Genomic DNA, 18,026 nt, shown 5'->3' on the forward strand with positions numbered 1-18,026 from the left:
ACCCAAAATGTTAGTACACGTTACTTGTGAAAAAAAATAATTTCTGCCCATCAACTGTTAAACACAAAAGTACTATTAAACTTTTTTGTACTTTGCTTTTCTTATGGGCTACAATTCAAGGAACAAATTAAATAATGACAGAAACCCACAGAATAAAATAAGAATTCTTATGTCCATACTGACATTAAGAAATGGATAAACAAATGGACGGAAGCTCTTCATTATAGCAGAATTTCAATTAATAAATGCAGAAATAATGACTGAATTAGAAAATTACCTTACTACCATCCACAGATGCTAAAATTAGTTGGTAACAGTCTAAAAGAATAATTTATAAAATGTGAGGGAATCTTTCTACACAATACTTAACCAAGAAGGGATAAACAGTAACTCTGCACTGAATAAACTCGCTACACACCACCTTTACCAAACGCCCTAAGTTATCTTAAGAGTAAAGACTGACGCTATGTGCCTCCCAGAAAGATGTACTGAGGACACAGGGTCACTTCTGTTATGTTCCTGCCAGAAATTCATGGCAGATCTAATCAGGAGGAAATGTCAAACTGAAATCGAGGTAGAGTCCCCAAAGTAACGATTTTGCACTCTTCCAAAGTGGTAAGTTCATGAAGGACAAAAAATGCTGAGAAACTGTTACAAATTAAAGACCAGAGAGACACTACAACAAAATTCAACATGATCCTGGGATCCTGGACCAGGGATTGGTGAAATCTGCATACAGTCTTCAGATGAGACAGTTTAATACTGTATCAATATGAAATTTCTTGATTTTGATCATTGCACAGCCCTAAATACAGTGAAGTATTTAGAGAGTTGGGGGGGGCGGGGCAGGAAATTCCTTCTCTAAAATTGCAGGGATTTTCTCTGATATTTTTTGTAGCTTTAAAGTTTTGCTCTTTACATTTAGGCCATTAATTCACCTGAGATTGACTTTTGTGTATGATGTGGGATAGAGATTCATTTTTTATTATCCTGTCATAAGGATAAATAAACCATCCTACTGCTATTTTTTTTAATGGACTTCTCTTCTCTACTGGACCAAATAAATAAAAGAAAGAAGAAAAGTAACTCTTTTCAGTACTACTTTTTTCAATGTGAGTTACTTTTTTTTTTTCCAATCTGGGATACGAAAAACACATCATAATTTTTAATAAATTCCAAAGATCCTTCTGAAAAGTGTCTAATAAATTTAGTAGTCAGCATTCAGGTAGTAACTGCAAAAATGTAACTTCCTCAAGAACATCTCAATATTTAAAAATATCAGCAGGCAACCCTATATTCTAAACTTCGTAGGTAGTTACTACATGATGAATAAATTTATAAGCAAGAATAAACTCTCATGAGCATTCTATGAGTTATTGCTAATGCAGTTCTGTAATGTGGACAGTTAATTTTCAAATAACATATATTCAAAACCATAAAAACTTACACTAATACAAGAAGTAGTAGAGTACATCATCTATGGAGTCAGACTGAATGAGTTGGATTTTCATTTCTACTACTCATTAGCTACGTAAACTTGGGTGAATAAATAATAATATTAGTATTAGCAATGTAGAGAGTAAATACATTTGCATTAGCATAGTTCAGTAGTCTTAAAATTAGCTCTGGAATACAGGCATTTTCACATTGCATGTGAAATGCTTCTCTGTGCCCAAAGTGGGTGGCTTATGCTTATGCATTTCTGTATTTTCTGCAGTACATTCACTTCCGCACACCAACCTTCTTTCTCTTCCCCTGGCATTCATCCCTTCCCTTTCTACTCTGCTCACCTCAAAAAGCAGTGCAACAGGAAGAAAAGCTAGTTCCTAGTTCTGTGACAGCAATGTACAGTTAACCTGTGGGTTTTCATCTAAAAGCTAAGACAAATGATTTTTGTCTGCACCCAGGTTTTAACTTCTGTAAATCTCCATTTCTCATAGGCAAATTAAGGGAGATAACATACATTGTTATTTCTTAACCTTTTAAAACCCTTGTGTCTGTAAGATAAAATTAAATATTATCTACAGTTACCTTCTGAGAAAACTGCTACTACCTTTAATTCATGAAAAAAAAAAAAAAAAGAGAGAGAGAGATTCAGAACTGGGATCTAAATGAATTCTTCAGAGGAAGTCTAAGGCTTTTAGGAGCTGCCTCCCAAAACAGCATAATCTTCCTATGATGGTTCAGAAGAAACACCCCAAATATCTGGACAATATCTTCTACTTCCACCATTTCGATTATCACACATAACAACAGCTGTAAAACCTATATACCTATTACAACCTCTTTCAAGATCAAGATCCACTTTTCTAAATATAACTCAGTTATTAGAAATCTCCACTAAGTGCCTCAAAAATATCTCAGACTTGTCTCACCCAAAGCTACTCCCTCTGTTCGTCATAAAAATTACTGGCACCACCCATATACCATGCCATACTTTTCCCTTTCTCCCACAGTCAGCCACATGATTGAGTGTCTCTCTCTCTCAAATCTAATCTTCTTTTCTTTGATTCCATTTCATTCGGACCCAGTCACTTTCTGGATTGTTACAACTGCCCTGCCTCCAGTCTTATCTCCAAAAGTCATTTTCCACTCTGCCACCAGATTGGTATTTTTCAATGAAAAGTCCTATTTTTTTTTTTTTTTCTGTTTAAATCATCTAATGGCTGCCCATTACCAACAAGGTAAAGTCTAAAGTCTTTAACATGACATATAAGGCCTTTCTAAATCTGAAGGCTGTAAAATGTACTGTTAACAGCATAAACCCTAAATAAGACTGTATGTACGCAGACTACAGCTCCACTGACTCTTACTTACATGACCAAAAACATATTAAACTCAGTTTCCTCACTTACAGTGAGATAATGCATTTAGAAAAGCACTTGGCACAGAGTATGCACTCAATTAACAGCTATTACCTTTTTATGCTACTTCTAGCTTCTACAACATCCCACATATACACAGTACTGAAGTCTCACTACTCCATTCTTTCAGATGAGAACTCTCGTCTCTCATGCCTCCACATCACTGCATATATGTTTTGGTCACCTTTTATCTACTATGATTAAATTGTACACAGCAGCAGAATATCTTAAACCTTGCAAATTATCAGAAGAAAAGGTCACGTAGAAAGAAAAACTCAAAGATCAAATTATGCTTTTAAAACATCTTGACGTATTTAGCACAGCACTCATTAGCATATACTTTTGCTAAAGCATTAGTACTACTACTGAGAACTGCAATATAAAGGCTAAAATTAAAGCCCCGTTTTATGTGCACCATGACATTAGGGGAAAAACGGGAGAACCTTGAATAGCCTGACCCCAAGTTCCCATGCTCAATCTACTCCTGCAGATAAAGTTTCTAGCCAGAAGACCCTCTATCACAGGGAACAGACACAGTTCCTGCTTATCCCTGAGTAGTGGGCTTCAGTTCCCTGCCAGCCTGTGGAATTATTCAAACTAGTCAATCACACCCTTCTGCTGGAACCAGGGATCACTCTAGCCTCTTAATACTTCAAAGTTTGCCTCCATGGCCTCTGCTTATTCACTCTATTCCCTCAACTATGTCCCCATCTCCTGGGCTGTTGAGTATATGTATTAATAGACTGCTACCCATCTCATCTCTCCAACATCAGGGGTTGTGTGTTCAGCCATCCCTATAGGCCTATAGCAGGAACCCCTCCCTCATCAACACAGTGAAGACGAGGCTGATAAACAGGATCTCACTTCTCTAGGAAGCCTGAATTTCAGATGTTAATTGGAGACTGAGAAGCAAGGAATTCAGTTATTTAAAATATACTGGACTAGCCCAACAGTTTATTCAGGTTTTTCTGTAACGCCATAAGGAAAAACCCAAACGAACTTTTTGGTCAACCCAATATTTTAAACAAACAAATAAGCTGACATATAGTTCCAACATTAGAAGCGCATGAGATTCTTCATATAGCTTCTCTTTTTTATTTGAGATATAAATTCACAAGCATGTTTATCTAGTTTTCCATCCTCCATGGATCTGAAGGAAGGGTAAGTTTGACAGTTATACTTAAAACATTAAAAACAGGCTGACAATGGCTGCAGAAAACAAATTTCTTTATAGAAATAAAAAAAAAATACAAATCAAATCTCTTGAAAAAAGAGCTCTAAAATTCCTAGGACATGAATTTTTATTTAAGAATAACTACAAGCTTATATCAATAAACTTCTCAGTTTAGTTCAGTTGCTCAGTCGTGTCCAACTCTTGCGACCCCATGGACTGGAGGACGCCAGGTCTCCCTGTCCATCAGCAACTCCCGGAGTTTGCTCAAACTCAGGTCCATTGAGTCGGTGATGCCATCCAACCATCATCCTCTGTTGTCCCCTTCTCCTCCCGCCTTCATTCTTTCCCAGCATCAGGGTCTTTTCCAATGAGTCAGTTCTTTGCATCAGGTGGCAAAAGTACTGGAGTTTCAGCTTAAGCATCAGTCCTTCCAATGAACATTCAGGACTGATTTCCTTTAGGATGGACTGGTTGGATCTCCTTGCAGTCCAAGGGACTCTTAAGAGTCTTCTCCAACATCACAGTTCAAAAGCATCAATTCTTTGGCCCTCAGCTTTCTTTACAGTCCAACTCTCACATTCATACATGATTACTGGAAAAAGCATATCTTTGACTAGATGGACCTTTGTTGGCAAAGTAATGGCTCTGCTTTTTAATATGCTGTCTAGGTTGGTCATAGCTTTTCTTCCAAGGAGCAAGCATCTTTCAATTTCATGGCTGCATGGCTTCTCAGATAAAAATAAAGATCAGAATTTTCCATTATTGGATGATATAGATTAAACATTTCAAAATCTCCAGAATTACTGTAACCCTACTGGGTAACTGAGTAACTGGGGAAAGTCTTGCGTGTGTGGCCAGTGGAGTGCAAGATGATTACAGGCTCTTTCACAATTTTAGGCAACCTTGTTCAGTCTTCTCTACTCCTTGACCTATAAAAAACTATTTGCTAGTTCAGAAATAAGAAAATAAAGTTAGTTTATTAAATAATGAGAAATGGGGCTTCCCTGGTAGCTTGGTGGTAAAGAATCCTCCTGCCAATGGAGGTGACACGGGTTCTATCCCTGGTCTGGGAAGATCACACGTGCCATGGGGCAACTAAGCCTGTGTTCCACAACTACTGAAGCCAGGGCACCCTAGAGTCCATGCTCCGCAGCAAGAGAAGCCACCACAATGAGGACCCTGCACACTGCAACTAGAGAGTAGCCTCCACTTGCCACAACTAGAGAAAAGCCCAGGCAGCAATGCAGACACAGCACAGTCCAAGATAAACAAAGAGTGAGAAACTGTCTTTGACAGAGCAAATTAGAAGGCCTGAAAGTAAAATGAACTTCCTCAAAAATGAACACTGTACCATCTGCTCCAACTTCTTCGGACCATAATCCTCACAAATATCTGAAGAAAATGGACGGAGTCTGGTTGTAAAGCATTAAATCACTCAGACAAGGGAAGGTAAGGATATTCATCTTTCAAAATCATATCAAATCAAGTTGATTCCACTATTCTTAGAATTTACCAAAGCCTTTTCCTAGAAAGGAGGGAATGTTATCTTTTCCGTTGAGTAAAAATACTATTCATTCTGATAAATCTTACAGGAAATTGTCTCCTACTCTCCACCACCCATTACTTTCTTTTTGTGAATGTTAGTAGATAGTCACCTAGGACCAGAGGGGTCTCACGGTGAAAGAAGTGCTATGTTAATGCTGGGAAGCTGCCTGCACAAATCGTTCCTCATGTGCTACAGGCAAGAGAGAGAAGCTGAAGCCCCTCGTATTGTGCAGTGCATTCCACAGCTTGAGCCCACAGACAGAAATCAGTTTTTCTGAACATTTTTCAATTTGACTGAGAGACTATGTTATGAGCAAAACAAATAATACTGATGAATTATGCGGCACCTGCACATTATGCTGGACCAGTATGTGTAGAAGCCCAACTGCCACAGTGATGGAAAGAGATCAGTCACAACACCTAGAAAGAGGACTACTTCTGGTTAAACCCATGGAGCAAGGATGGCGTACTTTTCTAAAGGAATTCCTAATTCCTTGGTACTTTCAATGCTGCAACAGATACAAATGGAAGATAAGCACATTTGGTATAGGAAGCTGTGATCAAAACCCTTGGCAACAGTAGGGCACAGATTAATGATCTAGACAAATATCAACAGAATACTGAATTGCTCCTGGGTGATCTCTAAGAACACACTGAGTATAGTACAACGAGTACAGTACAACACATTGAGTGTTACCTGGACTAGTTTTAGGACTATACTCTTAAAACCTACCATCTTATCTACACTGCTGAATAAACCTGAAAAAATTCTCAGGGAAGGAGAAGAAAGGGTAAGTGGGATGATAAATTCCATATATAGCTTTCTGCTTTGCAGTCCTTGACTCTGTCAGTCTATTGGTGTACAGAAAGCACCCTTCTCAAGTGAAGCCAAGCTTCATGGTGAAATGCCATGGATAGAAGAGAAGGCAATGGCACCCCACTCCAGTTCTCTTGCCTGGAAAAGCCCATGGACAGAGGAGCCTGGTAGGCTGCAGTCCATGGGGTTTCGAAGAGCTGGACACTACTGAAGCGACTTAGCAGCAGCAGCAGCTATGGACAGAAGTGATTAGACTCCCTAGGCCTACACTGCCTCTTTAAGATACATCTGTTACTGGAAGAGGTGAGCATCTGGCAGTGCTACTGCAACTCTGTGATTACCAGCTAGAACAGGAAAGTACAATAGAGTGGGGAATTTACCAGGGGTTTTCAATCAACTATTGTTACAATTTATAAAAGCTGTTGGCAAAATTAATGTTAACTTGTGTCTATGAGTTCTCCAGATTTTTCTGATGCTTCTGCTGGGCACTGTGAATTGGCAAAATTTTTACAAACACTAAGGTAAAATCCTGGAGACTTTTGACTGTCTGAGGAAAACACTAATTCTTAAGTAAGAAATGGGGTCTTCTTCCATTTATATTTGTTTCCAAAGCAAATATAAATATATTAAGCTGAAAAAATTTTTTAAAGATTTAAGCAATTGAGAAAAAGGAGATAAAAAGTATAAAAAGCAGACTGTGCATGTGCATGAAAGCATATGCACACCAATATAGCTATCTAGAACCATTAAATTTAGAGGCAAACAGCCCTGCACTCTACAGGAGCTCCAAAGTAAACCACATAGGAAATACTTATACGAAAAAATTACCTTAAATTCAACTTAACTAGGCGTCCTGTATTTTGTCTGAGAACCCTACCTACAACCCCTCTAAGTTCTGTATGGTGGACATTTCCCATATACTCATTTCCTCCTTAATCAAGGCAAGAGACACTAGGGTAGAGATTTCCCAAATCTAGATGCCTAGTAGAGCTGCTGGCAGAGTTTTTGAAAAAATACAGATTTCCATGTTCCATTCCCAGGTAGCACAGTGGTAAAGAATCCGCCTGCCAATGCAGGAGATGGTAAGAGATGAGGGTTGAATCCCTGGGTTGGGAAGATCCCCTGGAGAAGGAAATGGCAACGAGCTCCAGTATTCTTGCCTGGAAAATTCCAAGGACAGAGGAGCCTGGTGGGCCAAAGTCCATGGGATGGCAAAGAGTTGTACATGACCGAGCGAGAGAGCTCTAACATTCCATTCCAGACCTACTGAGAATCAATCTCCAGAGGACTGAGACCTAGAAATCTTATTTCTGAAAATCTCCCCAAGTGACTCTGACTGGCTGCCAGATGTTGTACCCACTGACCTGTAGGGGACTGTATATGCAAAATTTGAGGCCTTCAGTCTTCTGAAGGAAAGAATCATAGGTTTCACCTGATTCTCAAGGAATGTGATCCCCAAAAGGGTCACTGCCTTAGAGACCAGCAGTAAAGTTTTAAAAAGCTATTATGAATTTTTCTTCTTCAACTATAAGAATTACTTGACATTATATCCCATAACTCTCTAAAAACTTCCTATGCCTTTTTGAGAGTTAAAAGTAAAATAAAAGTAAAAAAACATAGCTTTTAAAAAACTCTATCATTATTTATTTAAATAGTTTATGATCAAGTGAACATCAACTGCACGTCCATGTTATAGACTCATTTACTGAGTATACATAACAGGTAATTTGTTTTGATAAATTTTCCTTTTGAGTCCTTTTCGTTTATAATTAATCATTTTGAGTGGTAATTAAAAAAAGGGCCCATATCACTTAATTTACAACTAGGTCATCCACTGAATTCAACATCTAGTTCTTTTCATATGTTTTACCACTTACTTAAAATATTAAGAAACCTGTGAATCCAAATTAGGTATTATCATGAACTGAGAAAGTTATACAAACTATTATTTATCTTATACCTTCAATTTCTTTCTCTCTTCTGAATCATTCCTCTCAGCCCACAAACACTCTTAAATCTTTTCTATCTTAAAAAAAAAAAAAAAAGTATCCCTAAAATGAAACAGAAAAAATAAAGTACTATCTATTCTTTCTTCTTTCTTTTGGGTTTCTCTACTGAATTTTTTTCAAAAATGATATATAATTAAGTGGAGAAGGAGATTAAAGATGTATAAACTTCCAGTTGTAAAGTAAGTGAGTTACAGGGATAGAATATGCAGCATAGGAAATATTGTGAATAATACTGTAATAACTGTATGTGGTTACAAGACTTATCATGGTGACAAAAATACTGCATCACTACATGGTATACCCCAAATTAATAAAATATTATAAACTATATGTCAATTTTTTAAAGCTTAAAAATTAATCCAAAGACAAACACAGGAGGAAAAAAAAGTAATTTATACTTACTGTCTCCACTTCTCATCCTTTAGTCAACATTTGCTGAGCACCTAATACAGTGAAATTCAATCCTGGTGACATTTTCAAATCATCTGGGAAGCTCTTTTTGAAAAAAATACAGATGCTCAGGTCTCACCTATGAGTGAAGTCTGTGCATTCATCTTCGTTTATAAATTCTCCAGATGATTCTAATGTGCAGCCAGAGTTGACATCACTGATCTACTATATGCCATACACTTACTGCCACTACCAAGATGCGTAAGACACAAAGCCTGCACCTGAAGAACATAGCAAATAAGAATATCAGGACACTTACTAAAATTGGTAAATGTTACAACAAAGGTAAGTACAAAGTGCTAAAGGAACAGAGATAGGCCAGGGTATGCAAAGAGGAGGGATGTCTTTGAGTCCGATTATTGAAGTACAATGTAGACAAGAAAAGAACGCTATTAAACTGATTTCTTAAAGGTCACTAATGATCTCACGCCTACCACTTAAAACAGTCCACCTCATCTGCACCAGCTTTACCATATGCAAGACAGGGATAATAACAAGGCTGCTCTTGACGATTAATCGAATAATTAATACAGTAGATACTGGGACATAACAGATATTGTGTCTCATCCCTTTCTCTTAAAGCCAAAGGCTCTTCTCCATCCCGTATTCCTTTTTAATCCCTTTGCAATACTGCACTGCGCCTTCTAGAAATTCCCCTCAGGTTCTGTGAGATGAGCACCTATCCTGTGCTACTTCAAAGGTCACTCCTCACCTTCTAGTTTCTCTCCTCTTTATGACTTAACATCAAAGTATTCAGAAGTACATGCTTTCTGTCCTCTCTTCTGCTATGTCTGAACTTGTTCTCCTAAAAGGTTTACACTCATCTCTCTTGAACCCACAAGGTGAGGATCTCCAAATCTACATAGAATCTCTGGGCTTCATCTCCTGTCCAAACTCCACTTCTACATTTCCGTATCTGCTAGGTATGTTTACAGAGACATTCTGCTAGCACCTCAAACTCAGCAGAACCCAAACAAAATTCACTATTATTCCCCCAAGCTGTGCATCTTCTCTCCTGTTTTCTTTAGCTGTTAGTGGTGGTTCCACTTCTCAGTCAACCAGATTTTAATGTTCACAGTTACCACTGCTTTTTCCCTTTCTCTACACTCACCATGTCTTGTTGATCCCAATCCTGAAATGTTAGCAATCATTTTCTTTTTTTCCCTCTGTGCCTTGTGAAAACAACTTTAAATCACATCCTAACACTTAAGTCAGTTTCCCAACTGGTTAAAAAAAGTCTAAGACTTTTTTTTGAGGGGAGGGGTAAATTTCACATGCTGTTGTAGATTTAAGGTGTACAGCCTGTTACTTGGATATATTTATATACTGTACCTTGATTTCCACTGAGGCAATATTCATTCACATCATTTTAGTACAATACTGTCTATATTCATTATATTGAGGATCAAGTCACTATGGTTTATTTACTACTCATAAGTTTGTACCCTTATCTTACTCCCCAACCCTACATTCCCTGATAACCACCTTTTACTGTTTTAACAGGTTTGACTTTTTTTAGATTCCACATGTAAGTGATAATGTACAGTACTTGTTTGTATCTACACTTATTTCACTTAGCACAAGGTGCTTAAGGTCCATCCCTGTTGTCACAGATGGTAGGTCATCCTCCTTTCTCATGGCTAAACAATATTCCATTGTGTGTAGGAACCATATCAGAAAGCCTACATTTAGATCGAAATTCTCCAAGAGCCTGAAACTATATGACTTCACTGATCATGGCTCTTCTGCTGCTGACCCACACTACACATACAAAGAATGAGTGAGGCCAAGCAAAGCCTCCACCACCACCGCCTTCATGTTTAGATTTCAGTGTGTTTCTTATAGCATTATATCCTTGCTTCACTGATTCACAATCAATGTTAAGATGCATAATTTCATGGATCACTAAAAAAGGAAAAATGCCTCCAGTCTCACAAGCCATGATTGTACAATGCAGCCTGATTTCAGAGATTTTAAAATATGGAAAATGATGAGCTGTGAAACCAATAAAATACGGTATTACTATATTTGATAAATGAATGAACATGGAGATAGTTTACAAAAATTATTTCCATTCACTCTCAGTAGAAACATTGTACAACATCTGTGAACTAAAACAAGCAAGAAAAGTTCTCATCCATAGGTTCACAGTAGAACATGTGTCTTTAAGGAAAGTATATGAAAACTGTAGCTCTATCCTTCAAAATAAAATTTATGAAATTATTTTTTTGACAACTATAAGTGGTTCTATGAAATCCCTTTTTTTATATATGAATCTCTTGCAATAAATTACTGCTCCAGGCAATTAAGCTTTTAGGTCAGAACACAGAACCACAACTCAAGTTTTCCCATCATACTTTTCAACCTTAAAATCTACTCGGTAGTCTCCGAGTGTTTTTATGTACTGTGTTCTTACACTAAAACTCAATGCACAGGGCTTCCCCTGTGGTCCAGTTGTTAAAACCCCACGCGTCCACTGCAAGGGGCTTGGATTCGATCCTCGGTTGAGGAACCAAGATCCTGTATGCCACACAGTGCAGCCAAAAAGTAAATAAGAAACACTAAAATTTTTTCAAAAATCCTTATAAAACGCTGTCTATATGTGACTAGTCTTATATGACTACCCCCTATGTATATGACTCTCCTACCTCTACATTTATGTAGGAATGATTCCCCAATATATGGAAAAGTACTACAAATTTCGTTAGTGTGCAAAGTCTGAAAAACTCCATGAATGTTATAGCAACTATCAAATTTCTGCTTGCTGTAGGAATTTTTACATTTTATTGGTGCAATAACAGGATTCATTCACCTACAGAATGGAATTAAGAACATATAATTTCTACAATAATAGCTTACTGGTTGATTTACTTTTTTAGTTAATAAGAACAATACTGACTTTACATGAATTATGACGAAATATGGGGCTTCCGCGGTGGATCAGCAGTAAAGAATTCACTTGCAACACAGGAGACGCAGGTTGGACCTCTGGGTGGGGAAGATTCCCTGGAGAAGCGCATGGCAACGCACTCCAGTATTCTTGCCTGGAGAATTCCATGGACAGAGCAGCCTGGTGGGCTACAGCCCATGGGGTCGCAAAGAGTCAGAGACGACTGAGAGACCGAGTCCAGCATGATGAGATATACTGTCAGCTTACCTTGTTTTTACATACAAACAAAACTTCTGAAGCCAAATTATGATTGATTGTGTATGAGGGAGAAGTATACAAACTGCATATTAATATTTAGCATGCAGAAGTGATCTGAACTGTAGCCAATATCACCACCTGCACCTCAAAGAGCACCAGGAATTTCATTTAACTATCTGAATCTTTAAAATCTATCAGATCAGATCAGTCGCTCAGTCGTGTCCAACTCTTTGCGACCCCATGAATCGCAGCACGCCAGGCCTCCCTGTCCATCACCAACTCCCGGAGTTCACTCAGACTCACGTCCATCGAGTCAGTGATGCCATCCAGCCATCTCATCCTCTGTCATCCCCTTCTCCTCCTGCCCCCAATCCCTCCCAGCATCACAGTCTTTTCCAATGAGTCAACTCTTCACATGAGGTGGCCAAGTACTGGAGTTTCAGCTTCAGCATCATTCCTTCCAAAGAAATCCCAGGGCTGATCTCCTTCAGAATGGACTGGTTGGATCTCCTTGCAGTCCAAGGGACTCTCAAGAGTCTTCTCCAACATTATTTAGAAGTGAAAAATGCGGGTGTACTAGATTTTCCCTCTAAAATCTGACTTTATATGCTGCTACTTTTCATAATGTTTTTTTCCTTAATTCTGTGAATTCGTGACTCCTTTCTTCATTCACTCACTGAACCCCTGTACTCATCACATATACTGTACAGATGCTAAAGATGACATTTCTGCACTAAGGAATTCCAATAGAATACAAGGGAAAAAACCAAGTAGACAAATAACTATGCAAAACTATATTTAAGACTAATGACGTGTTACAGGGTTCAGAAGAAAGAGAAAACAGCTTTCAGGAGAAAGAAAACTAGTCAAGTGAGCTGAGCTAAATCTTGAAGGATGAGTAACATTTTCATTTTTTCAAAAAAGGGGAGAAATTGGGGAGCAGTACCAATTTTCAAGGCAGGTAAGTCAGGAGCAGAGAAAAAGAACTGAAATGTATTGTGTTTACATGCCAGGCAACAGTCACACTTACAGAAAGTTAATGGAGAATATACCTTCTATTATATTCCCACATTTTAGAGTAAACAGAGGCTACTAAGGGATGAAATAATTTACTCAAGGTGCTACATGCGGATTAGCATGCAGGTCTCTTTGAAGTCACAGCATGATTAAATAACAGTATATATTAAAAATGTCAGAACTATTTAGGTTAGAATGGAATACAAGAGCACGAACACCATTTTCAAGAGTTGGGCCTCCTTGTAAAAGCAATGGAGGAATCTAGCAACTAAAAGTTAGGGAATAGGAAAATGGCAGGAAGATAGAGGGATCTGTCTAGAAAGTTTATAATAAAAGTTCAGCAGTGGCAAATAAAACAGGCATGAGACAGTCTTCTCTTTTTCTTCCCTTAGATTTATTTCTTCAACTGTGTAGTCACAGAACAATCAATTTTCATTTTGTTCATACATAAAAATTTGTTACTAAACAGTAGTTCATAAATTGTTAATGGTCTGGTCAACTGAGGTTATAAATAAAATATTAATATAAGTCAATTAATTTTTTCAAGCAAGAAATAATTAGAATAAAACATATTCTGATGGAAAAGACAAGGTTTGGAAACTGATTATTAGGTTCAGAGAGCACGAGGAAAAAAGTTAAAAAACCCTGAAGTCAAAAACCTGGGACTTGAATAATAAGAACAGTCATAAAGAGAAAAATGAGCAGGAAGAGATGGGTATCTGCCCTGCTTTGGGTAAGGGGTGAGAGAGGGGAGTTTATAAATTTATTTTTAGACAGGTTCCATCTGATCATCTCCTTAACTGTGAGCACTTCTACTGTGAGTAGGACCAGCAGATAAAAATGTGTGACCAGTGCTAAGGAGAGAAGCAGGGCTGAGCTATGTAGTGAGACACATCTACAAAGTTACAAAAGTTGAAGCTATGAGAGTGGATCACTCTACTCACTCGGGTGGGAGAGGTTAGGGGCCGCAGATCCTTTCGAGTCAATAACTAAGGTGTCTTCCAAAGCCTGGAGTGACTTTCAAGATTTCTCATTTAGAGAGCAGTTTGGAAGTAGTTCTTTTCATTTCAGCCTTATCCCACAATTTCACATAATTTCAATCACAAAGAATGCTTTTTTCTGTACAATGCGGCTGACCAAGGAATGGAAACATGGAATTGTTCTGGCCTAGGGCTTCTCTAACTACGTAAAAAGGTCTATAGGACACACCACAGCAAATAACTTTAAAGAACTTCACTGTGCTTCTTCAAATAATTTTCTTCCCTATTAACCTAGTGGCCAAAGGAGAAAAAGTTGTTAATTTCATAGTATCAAGAAACAACTGTACATGATTGAAAAAGCCAAGATATTATTCTAGATTAATTCCTAAAATGCTTCCTACCACAAGGTTTATATGAAACTATACCAGCGGCATAAAACTTTTAAATGTGTCAAAGAAAAATAAACTTTGTTCTAAAATGATCAAAACACAAATTAAAACCCAACACTATTTAACATTATTTACAATTTCTATTAAAACCAAACAGAACTACTGTTTCTCCTCTTTCAAATTAAGCTGTCAAACTAAAAACAAACTTATAAGTCCAGATTCTATCATCAATTGTTAAGGAAGCCTAATGTCGCAAGTGTATCAACTTCTGATTCAGACAAACTAAGGTTTAAATAGCGCCTTAGTACTGCCTACTTAAGTGTCCTTCTGTGAATAACTTAAAGGTTTTCAAAACTTATTTTAATTATTTTGTGAAATAGTAATAATAAAATCTAGTTCAAACTTACAACAAATTTAAAAGTATCTTCTGAGTTAGGCATATACAAAGCCTGGTACTGCACGTCTTAACAGTTTCCCTTCCTTATATCTGCAATCAGTAATGGAAATTCCAAGAGCACTGAAGTACTAAAAACTTATTCTTGAAAATTACAAACAAGGTGGCAAAAAAGTAAAATAATTCAAATATTAGTTTTTAAAAATCACCTTTAAATCTATTTCCGATTCTATGTGAAAGGTCCTTCTCCAACAGATTAAAAAGAACATTTAAACAAATAAAGTAACAAGACTGTTAGAATTTCACTTAACCAGTTACTTGAATCTAATCCCAGTTAATATTTTTCTTAAATCACAAAAAAAAGTAATCAGAAATTTATAGGTAAAATATTTTCAGGATAGTCTTACAAAACTCTAAGTAAAAACAAACCCATGAAATTCCTTCAAATGAGTTTTCATTCATTTACTCTTCAAACATGGTATTGGGCATCCATAAAGAAGACGACTCCCCCACCTCATTCCTGCAACTTTATGGAGTTTAGCGCCGGATAATAAGACATCGTGTCATCTCATTTTGAAAAAAACTTGGCTATTTTAGGCGTTTACAACACATGGCAGGTCTATATTAACTCCCACACTAAGTACTCTCTCCTCAGCTAGATTTCTTGTCACTTGAGCTACTAATCACCACTTACCAACAGCAGAACGAAAAACATGACAATCCCTTTGCAAAAAACTTTTTAGCACTACTTAATATTAAATGTGTATGCACATCTGCTTACATTTTCAGTTATCAATTTATGGTTATTTACCAATATTACACATGTGAATCCTGTGCAGCAACTTTTATGTACATAAGGATCTGCCTAACAGGCCTGTGAATTATGGAGAACCTTGTTGCTCTCCCCACTTTGTAGTTTTATTATCACTTTCACCAAAGAGCACAGAGGTTATAAAAAAAAAAAAACAACTTTTTCCCCGAAACTAAAGATGAGGCTGACTGCTGCACGTTTACAATGGGAAGAAGACAGAACATGACATTTCAGTACAAGAACACAGGATATAAAAACACTTGGAGCAGAACGTTCCAACCGAAAATATCCTTAGGCTTACACCAAGATTTCTTAAACACCAGTATGTGTGTGTGCTTCATATATGACAGAACTGCTTTGAAGCTTAAGAAAATGAGCCCTACTAAATTAAGAGTGGACACTTCGAAAACTGTAACTATCTTATTCAAAGTTATGTCAGTTACTTCTGAGTTTGAGAAACATTAAGGATCTTCCCAGGAAATACTCAAAATTAGTAGGGTACTTCTGTCCCTCAATACACAGACTGGGGAGTGGGACCTCACAGGGGCCAAATGAAACCGCGAGAGAACCAGTGCAATGATCAGATTTCCTCAAATGCCTGAGAACTTAAGTAGTTCATCTGGTTCCAATGCTGTCACAGCATCTAAGATACAGTAAAAGGAGTTGCACAATCTCCCGTTTTCCGAAGAAGTCTAGCAGTACAATGGGGCGCCACCAAATCGGCCCCCAGGAGGGCTGCTGCCAACAGGGGTAGCAAACAACTGGGGGAGGGGGTGTCTTTTTGTGAGCAACTTCATTGCCTCCAGGGGAACATGGGAACATGGGAACTGCAGAGCCTACAGCTAAAGCCGAAAAAGAAAAGGGAAAAAAAAAAAAAAAGACTTCCACGGGTAAAGGGAAAAAAAAGAATCAGAGAACCTAGAAAAGGAAGCATTTTGCTGGTGGGAGGAGGGAGTAGAAGAGAGAAGTGAAGGTCTGCTTCCTAAGCGATTTTTCCCCCTTAGCGCTCACCCCGGCCAGGCCTTCGGGCTGCGTACTGTCCTTGGGCCGCTTCCAGGCCGGGACCCAGACCCTTCTGCAGTTCCCGACCCGGACACAGGGCCTCGCGGCCAAGGCGCCAGGAGAGGGGCCCCGGCGGCCGCCGCCCTCCGCGCCCCCCGCCCCCGCCCGTCGCGCCAACCGCCGCCGCCCAGCTCGCGCTTCCTATTTTCGGAGCACACACCCTACAAGGATCGGAGCGAGCAGGCCCGGCGGAGACCTGCCCCCGCGCGGCCTCGGGTGACTGACAGGGGCAGGCACTCGGGCGCCGCGAGAAGGGAAGGAAGGGCAGCCGAGGGCACCGACCAATGCCTCTTCTCCGGCGACCAGACTGCGGGCCGATACAGCGGGGCTCTACTGGCCCCCCGAACGACTAGCTCCGCCGGCCCCGAGGCTCTTACCTTCTCTTCATCAGACAACTGCTCCTCCAGATCCGCCATTTTTCTTCTGGCGACAAACCGCGGTAGCGGCGGCGGCGGTAGCGGGCACCTGACTTCCCCCTTTCCGTGCGGTCCTTCTCGCTGCGCGCCCCCGCCAAGGGAGGGGCTCACAGCCCAGGCCGCCCGCGCACGCGCCCTGGGAGCCCCGCCTCCCTCTACCCGGCCCACCCCCGAAAGATGGCTGTGCGCGTGCGCGGGTATCTCCGCGGCCAGGGAATGGGGAGGCGTTGCCTACCGCCGTCTGCTACGCGCTTGTCAGCATCCCGAGTTTAGAATTCTTTCCCCGCTGTTGACCATATGGACCCAGTCTGCGACGAGTACATTTTGAGCCCTTGATTATGTTCCCATCAAGTCCTGAACTCTGTCAGCTAAAATGTGAACAAGTGCACAAATAGCTTTTAAACACTTTTTTTTTAGTGACGGGAAAAATATTCGACGTTAGTTAAAATATGCACTTACAACCCAGTACATAATTGGAAGATGTTCGGATATATTCATTAAAGAAATAACTGTTGGTCTTTTATTGTGTGTGTGTGTGTGTGTGTGTGTGTGTGTGTGTGTGTGTGAGCGCACGCGCGCGCATTGGGGCGGGGGTGGATGGCGGGTACTGCGGTCTCTGGAGATGTACAATGTTAAGCAAAACCCAAAGAAACCTCAGTTCTGAAGAAATTTGTTGTCTCTTCGTTAAACGAATGTAATACACAGTTATGTTAAACATAGATCCTACCCTTCTGAATAGGGAATGCCTGGTTAAATATGGAAAAGCCCAGTAAAAAATTGAATTTCAGATAAACGATGAATATAATTTATAGTATTACATATAATTTAAGTATTCTCCAGTGAAACATTTGAGCAACATCAAAAAATTACTTATGTTTTCAAATTTTATTGGATGTCTGTCAATTTATTAGCTACTTCTGAATCTTCAAGTTTGGAAAGAGATGAAGATG

At 39.0% G+C, this 18,026-nt stretch overlaps 1 protein-coding gene across 1 annotated transcript in view; it reads right to left on the reverse strand.

Moving 5' to 3' along the window:
* The window catches only part of CAPZA2 (capping actin protein of muscle Z-line subunit alpha 2), a 54,987-nt gene extending 37,850 nt beyond the window's left edge, over positions 1-17,137 (reverse strand). The window contains 1 exon segment of the mRNA NM_001012998.2: positions 17,038-17,137. Coding sequence (NP_001013016.1) covers positions 17,038-17,076 — 39 coding nt within the window. The 5' untranslated portion in view covers positions 17,077-17,137.
* Positions 17,138-18,026: the final 889 nt, after the last annotated feature.

The sequence above is a fragment of the Bos taurus genome, chromosome 4 (assembly GCF_002263795.3).
Source record: "Bos taurus isolate L1 Dominette 01449 registration number 42190680 breed Hereford chromosome 4, ARS-UCD2.0, whole genome shotgun sequence".
NCBI lineage: Eukaryota > Metazoa > Chordata > Mammalia > Artiodactyla > Bovidae > Bos > Bos taurus.